This window comes from Cystoisospora suis, assembly GCF_002600585.1.
Source record: "Cystoisospora suis strain Wien I chromosome Unknown contig_4356, whole genome shotgun sequence".
Lineage (NCBI taxonomy): Eukaryota > Apicomplexa > Conoidasida > Eucoccidiorida > Sarcocystidae > Cystoisospora > Cystoisospora suis.
Window position 1 is genome coordinate 862 of NW_027157148.1, and position 7,626 is coordinate 8,487.

At 54.5% G+C, this 7,626-nt stretch overlaps 1 protein-coding gene across 1 annotated transcript in view; it reads right to left on the reverse strand.

Moving 5' to 3' along the window:
- Nucleotides 1-3,953: 3,953 nt before the first annotated feature.
- CSUI_007993 (d-3-phosphoglycerate dehydrogenase) overlaps nucleotides 3,954-7,626 on the reverse strand; it is a 10,118-nt gene continuing 6,445 nt past the window's right edge. The window contains exons 9-13 of the mRNA XM_068068133.1: nucleotides 7,554-7,594; nucleotides 7,054-7,166; nucleotides 6,442-6,535; nucleotides 5,803-6,091; nucleotides 3,954-5,039 (exon numbers count right to left, since the gene is read on the reverse strand). Coding sequence (XP_067919891.1) covers nucleotides 4,784-5,039; nucleotides 5,803-6,091; nucleotides 6,442-6,532 — 636 coding nt within the window. The 5' untranslated portion in view covers nucleotides 6,533-6,535; nucleotides 7,054-7,166; nucleotides 7,554-7,594 and the 3' untranslated portion in view covers nucleotides 3,954-4,783. The remainder of the gene's footprint in view (nucleotides 5,040-5,802; nucleotides 6,092-6,441; nucleotides 6,536-7,053; nucleotides 7,167-7,553; nucleotides 7,595-7,626) is intronic.

A 7,626-nucleotide genomic window follows, 5' to 3' on the forward strand; every position in this document is an offset into this window, starting at 1 on the left:
AGGCGCACCCTTCAGCCAACGCAAGACAGAGGGCGACCGACGCTTTGAGCGAAGGTTCAAAAAAAGGAGTTCTAGCGGAGTCTACAGCCGGCTTGCTACCCTCGATGGTGGGAGGCAAGGTGGCAAGTTTTATTTTTTCCCGCCGAGCTGGGAAGTACAAGCGACCAGGATTTTCAGGTAGTGGACGAGGTAGATTGCCGGGTATCACGGGAGAGAGCGCTCAGCTCGGAAACGGGAATGGGGATGAAATGGGGAGAGATTCAGTGTATAAATTTCGTGTTGATCCGGACGTGGACAGGGTCCCCTCGGGTGTCAAAGCTGATCATGGGAAGGGAGAGACTTCCGAACTTCTGGCGGGTATGCTGGCAGCGGCTGCTAGTGAATCTGAACGTCCCGTAGAAAATGACCCGGAAGAGGCCTCACTAGTTCTGCGAGGACGGGATGAGCGAACAGGTCAGACGTCGCTGCCTCCCAGCGAAGGGCTCGCTCTCGCACGTGGCGGGCAGCCGCAGCAGCAGACTGCTTCAGATGCTATAAACTACAGTTCAGCACGGGAGTTTGCCGAAGCGCGCGACGAAAGACGCGTCCCGCGGGAACAAATTCCTCGACTGCCGGAGCCTGCAGGAAGTGGGAAATGGCCAACTCCTGCGGAACTGAGAGAAAGACGTTCACGGAGAAAGCGCCGGGGGGTGCAGGTCGACCAGCCGACGGAAGCGGCGTCTGTAGCGCGGGAGCATTCCCGTTCTGGAATGGCAGATTATATTTTGCGCCAGGCGGTTGAGGAAGAATCTCGGTTGAGCAGTTACGACGAGCAGAGCGTGCAGTTCCTGTTCGGATTGTCCTGGTTGGGAGAGGCCGGCGAACAACGGCGGAAGAGACAGCGCCGGTGTAGTGGACTGCCGGCACCCACAGACCTCGCCGTCGACGTGATGTCGCTTGAGAACATGCTGAAGGAGATAAAGCGCCGGCTACAGATGTACGAGGCACGGCAATATCTGAGTAGGGACACTCCGTTTTTCAGGATGTACTCGTATCTCAAGGAATGCACTCAGCGCCTTCGTCTTACCCAGCAGCAGACTGCGAGGCAATCCCACCGCCGTCATATCCGGAGCCGGAGTGTCGACAGCATGCGGTCTGCCCAGGAGGAAGCCGATGGATCGTCGGCCGCGCATGTATTCTACACTGACGCGGGGGACGCGACGTCGGTGGCAGATGCCGACGCGTCTGACTTACGGCGGCCTGTCGAGCCGCAACCACCGAGGGTGAAAGAAACTGGTTTTCAGGTGGAGGAGCCGAAGGGCCGACAGAAGCTAAGTGAGACATTGTCGTCTCTGGGGTACGACGAGGCGACCGAAACAGCCAACGAACTGCGGTTCTTTTTAACAAAATTAAAAGCCGACCTCCAGGTGTACGTAGCAGAGGGGCAGATATGCCAGCTAATACACGGGGACTGCCGGCAAGCGGCGATGGACAAGGAGGTCAATACGCCGGCTGCCCGAGAAGAGATATGGATGGCGTATAATGGTCTGATAAAAAAAACGATCCAGAGCCTGCAAATGGCGGCAGAAGCCGTTGCAATGAGGCGGAGACGCCTGGAGGAAATAAGCAAGAAGTCGGGAGCACATGGTGAACTGGTGTCGTTTCGAGCTTTGCAGGAGTACATATGGCTCCTCGAGGCGTTGGAGGCCAGCTACGGATACCAGCAAAGAGTGGTTCGCAACAAGCTAGATATGGGTCCTGCATTCTTCCCCGCAGGAACGCAGTCGCCACCACAGCTTCTGCCAGGTAGCAGTTCGACGGGAAAGGTGAACGATCAGCAGGATGCCTCGGAGTGTCCAAGAAAGGCACAGGTTTCGGAGTCGGATGGTCTCGTGACGCCTGGAGACGAGAAGCTCACTGACGCGCAGGGTGGTACGGCGTTTTCCGAGCATTCGCTGCCGACACGAAAGCGGCGTCATAACAGTGCTGACGCGGCTACTGGTAGTGAATGGGCAGCAGAGGATGGTTCCGCGGATGTCTACAGGCCGCGCTCGGGCAGTCATGGTGGGAAGGTGTCTCCATTCAGTGACGGGAAGTGGCAAGAGCTAAACGCGCTAGTCGCCGACGAATTTTATCGAAACTGTCGGTTGGCGCACCTACAGGCTGCCGCGACAATCTCGGCTGTCCGGCACTTCCAGGCGGTAGCACCCCATCTCAAAGGTCACGCCGTCAGCCAGGGCCAGCTTTTCTTCCCGTTCATAGGTCCAGAGCATATGTTTTTCGAAGACAGTTCCGTCTCTTTTAGGCTCGACAATGTCGGTGACACTGGCACGCCTTCGGAAGATGGAACAAGGGGAGACGAACCAAGAACAGACTCACACAGAGCGGACCAACCTGTATAATCAATAGGCAGGTCATGCATGTGTTTCTCCTTAGACCTGTGAGTACTGTCTTTCTAGAGACCAGGCTCCGCTTTTCTTTCTTTCGCAGCAGAGGTATGACAGCAGAGTCTCTTGCAGCAACAAGAGAGAGAAGCTCAATCGGCATGTCGGGGAAGAACACCGCATTTCCTGCAAGACCGATGGCCGGTGGGCCCCGCGCCACTACTCTCGCGCGAAGCAAAGGCAGCCATGACAGTCACCCGAGACCCGAAGATAGGCAGGAAGATAGGAGTTGATCGGGAGTTTGCGAATGATACTCCGGAGTATAATGAACGGCAGGAATGTTGTATCTGAAGTTTTGCACAGATTGTTTCCGAAATCATGAAGCTGCTTTAGGCAGTTTCCGCGTTTCGTGTCCTGGTCTGGTTCAGCTAAGTGACTATTAGTCTTGTAATTTTTTTTTAGAATGAAACCGCCAGTTTTGTGGGTGGGCTGACCTCTGATTGATTGTAGGTCGAGTGCTCTGGTATCAGCCAGGCTCAGTTGTGGATGCCCGCACTTGTTTCAGCTGGGCCGCCACGTCTTCCGTTTCGTGTTTGCGCACTGCACGCGGTGTGTGGTATTCTTTTCAAACCTCTCTCTAAGCTAGGCTTACTGAGGCCCAAAAAACAGCGCGCGGTTTGCTCGGACCTCGTGTCAGCTGCAGTCCGCAGAATCCGGCTTCTAGCGCGTGGCAATCGAAGATGGCTTGTTCCTGGTCAAAGCCTTACTGATCCGCTAATCAGAAGCCGATTATCACAGCTAGATTCAGCTACTCCTCTGATGACCGGCGTAACTCGAGGCAGCAGGGAGCGGTGTACCTCGAAGACCAGGCTTGCAGTTGCGTGTCCGAGCCTGAGTACATCCATCGCGGATGAAGGCAAGTGGGATTCCTACGCGGAGTCTCACGAACGGGAACAGTAAGTCTCAGCAAGTACAGACTGTGACTGGCGCACAACCGATGCACCCGTGTACGATTTTCATGAGCTTCTAGCGTACTTCCGTAGAGAGTTGGGTGCGCTTTACTGAAGCCTAAATGGTGCACGCTCAGCAGATACTTCGCCACCTCCCGTGCGTGGGGAAAACCACTTTATGGTGGTAGGGGGATCAGAGTTGTCGTTTACTGTGAGCCATGATCGCACATAGACTGTCGGCGGGTAGAAAACGAAGTGCGAACACTCCGTCCGCGTCTCCCGTCACACCTCAAACCATGTCTGGCTCCTGGCCTCGGCGGAACACCAGGGTCATTTCTTTGGTCCTGAGGGTTTTGCCAAAGTGTGGGCAGCGGCACCCAAGGCCTCGCACCACGATGGCTTTTTCTCTTGGAGTGTCGGTCTGTCACGCACTCTCTTCAGCCCAGTGCTAGATTCGATCTACGGCAACTTCATATGCTGTTTAGGCGTGTGGCTGCTAGAGGTCTAGGAGTTGTTTCTCGTCAGCCTGACCGTCTTCGCCCAGTGAAGAGGTACTTTGGTATCATAATACAGTGCAAATTCCTGGGTCCTCTGAAGAACCCAGAGTAGCGCAGAGTCACTCAGTTTCTCGTGAGCCAAGGCTCACGAGCATGCGACCATCGCTACTGGCGCACGACGGCTGGTTGGTAACACCAAGGTGTACACAGTGGACTTGACGGTCAGTAAAGAGCGCCTCGAAGCCGGGGCCAATACGTAGTGGTACCTTGATGGTAACTACTACCAGAAGTTCCCTGCAGGCGTCACTGCTGCGGGCACCGGGCTATGTCAATGCGCTGACCACCGCATTCGATATCTCCCCGTAGGACGTTAGTGCAGCAAACGAGTGAAGAAGACCGACTGGGACTGAAGGCAAATCCTGACAGTAACACGGGCCCTGAGGCACAGCCCGCGGTCTTTTGTGACGAATGATCACCTAACACTCTTTCCAACTACGTAACCAGTCTTGCGGACCTTGCACTGCTCCCCACCTGAACAGAGAGACGACACGACTTCAGCACTACGCCCGGGCCTTGTTTGTCAGTCTCGGGCGCACTGGCAAGGTCTTTCACGAGATTACCTCCTTCGGGTATCCCTGCACCCCCAGTTACACCCCTCCACTTAACCTTACCTACTGAAGAGGTCACCCGAGTAGGTCACACGGACGAATCACGAGTTGATTGTGCAAAATCAACTCTTCACGGTTCGACCCGGCAGGATCCGTTCCGTCAGCTAGTTTATTTTACACAGAGGTCCTCATGCCTGAGTTCGCTCCGAGAGACGGGCGTCGACGCAAGTTCTGGCAGCCGGGACTGGGCCAGCCGGCGGCCCAAAGCCTCGCCCTCACCCACAGCGCTGAAGACAGTTATTTAACTGATGAGCCGGCAGCCACATGTTTTCTTGTCACCACACGCCTGCTTATCGCGTTGTCTTTTAGTTCAGGTCTAAACCAAGAGACTGTGGGGTGGCGAAGACTTTACACTCGCAGACGTGCCCCAGCTTACGGATAGAGTCAACAACGTTCTCGTCAATTTCGCTGTCCGCGTGGAATATGCATAAGCCCATCATCGTCTTCCCTCCTGGCGCACTCGGGTCAGCAACCAGACGGCGTCCCAGGTGGCAATTGGCCACGTTGATCCCCGCATCCGCCAACTTCTGTGCCACCTGTGCAAGGGTGCCTGCTGTGTCACTGTATCACAAAGGCAAAAGCACGCCCCAAACGGGACCGCGAACGACAACTCCTCTGTGTCTTCTTTCTCCGTATCTAGCACATGAACGTCCTTGAAAGACCAGAGACTTCCTGTTTCCCGGTGGCGGTCTCCGGCCGGGATGGCGCAAAAGCACGTGGCCACCACACAGCGGACCGAACTACGGAGCTGCGCGTGTATGGACCCAGATACGAGCCGGGTCGCCTACCGGCGCTCTCATAAGCTGTGTGAGGCAGCGCCGACACGACCTCAGTGGCGACGAGACAGAGACGCCAGCCTCCCTGTCTCTCGGTATATGCACGTATATGACATGGATAGGAACGAGTAACCGTACATACGGATTAAGAGGAATAGATGATAGGCTCGGACAACTTCCTGCCCAACGGCGAACCGTGGTGACAGTTGACGAAACCGGAAAATCACCGAAGTGCAACCATCTACCGAGCACGGAAGTACAACGCACTTCACTTCAAGAAGCACACTTTCAGTCGAGTCAGTGTGGTTACCGCTCAAAGGAAAGCTTCAACCACAGAGACCTCTGCAAGTGTGAGTCCACCCTTCCCGGCCTCCACGTTCACCTGTCCGGATGTATATAGTAAAAGGTGCACTCTAACATAGCGAGTCAGAGAGGTAAGTTAGAATGTACGCCCGAGTTCGAAATCACAGTTGATTCTTGGCCGAGGAGGCAGGGCACCATACGAACTGCCTTGGTGCAGCCCTACATACAGACTGCGCTGGACTGACCTGTGCAGCGTATACATCATGTAGACGGGCTTCATGAGTGACTCCTCAGATTCTGCATCGCCGTCTTTCATCCCATTCAAGTCGCCATTGCAACAGCCGTCCTTCACCCCTTCCGTCATTCTTAGCGTACGACGGCGTGAGGGCATCTGCAGATATATGGGAGTGCCCAGGAATTTACGGAGGACAACACTTCCGTCCCCTGCACAGCAGCCTTCTAAAGAGGCTGAAGCATTCTTCGTTCTCAGCGTCAATTCTAAGTCCAGCTTCTCTTGAGGAATCGTGGGCTCTTCTGAAGAGAAGAAGAAAAGCAAGAACCAACCGTTAGCGGAAGAGTTCACACCAGAGACGCGACGAACGTCGCTCTTTTCGCCTGTGCGTGGATTGAGCTACGTTCGACGAGAGGCGTGAAGGCCATCAAGTGACCCCAACCATACACCCGAGGAGGGGTAGAGATATCTGAAGAGGCGCCACTTGGTGCCAACACACGTCGACTCTGGTGACAGTAGTCAGCGCCGAAGAGTTGCCAGCAAAAATACGAGAAAAAGCCTAGATCCCAGTATCTGCTTGCGCGCCGGACAGCACTGGCTCCGCGCTAGACACTTCTGCAAAAAAAGAAGAGCGTCCCGGCACTCATGTTACCTTTTGAGACGATGAGTTCGAGTTTGTGCTCATCCGCTATCCTTTTGACGTTCACAAAGTTCACCACATGATCGCACCGCGTCCGTAGCATTCCCTGGATTTCTCAGGCGAAGCAGGAACAGGAACATCGACACGCTCACGTATGTGCGATCGTGTACTGCCCACCGTGTGCTACCAGTAATACCAGGACACTGCGCCTGCACGCTGAAATAGACCGGAGACACCAAGAACAAGGGGCGGTTGTTTTCTGAACGGAGTTTCGGTCGTCAGTCCAGTGGTGAGCACCACTACCGGAATATAGAAGACGTCTCTCTCGGCCACCCGTCTCGTGACGCAAAAAGTAAAAAGAAAAACAGAAGGGTGCTGTGCAGCTAGAAGTGTATTTAAGACAATGCGAGTAGAAGGCAGGAAAAGGCAGACTGTAGTATACTGCCGCAATTGCCGCCTTAGGTGCGGCAGGACGCACTCGTATAAGCGCGCCGAGGGGGACGAAACCGTTTTGAAAGAGGCACTATCTATGTTGTTGCCTCTGCTCCGTGTTTTCTTTGTCAGCACCGCGCTGACACACCCCACAGCTTCGTGGCCAGTACACGCGAAAGATAAGCCTTTTACCTGCGCAGCTGATAGCAGGAGAACATCCGCATCTTCGCTTTTCACCGGACTTCCTCGAACTTTCAAATGAAGAACACGGACGGGTTCATCTACTAGTTTGCTTCCGAGTCTTCCTGTACAGTGTGACACCCCTCGCAGGAAAAACGATATCTGGACGCGCTACGAGTACAAGCTGCTGAAAGTTACGCACATTTGCCGAGCAGTCTTGCATTCGTGACTTCTCAAATGAATCACAGCCACTCGGGAAAAATGTCCCGCATAAACTGTCTTTCGGACAACCCTGCCCGAGAGGAAGTCACCTCCGAGGAAGCATATGAAGCACATCTACGCGTCTCGGTGTTTGTACATATGCCGGCCTTTGCTGTTTCTGTCCTCCGAAATGCACTAGTTAAACTCAAAAGAGTACAGGACCACTCATGTCTCTGCCACGTTTCAAACCAATGCCGTAACAACCGAAGTGTACAGAGTGAATTTCCCTCTTCTTTCTCAAGCTGACTTACTCGGAAACTAATGCTGCATGCGCACGTACCCTTACTACCAGTAGGCTTGTGTAGGTGTGCCTCCCCCCCCCCC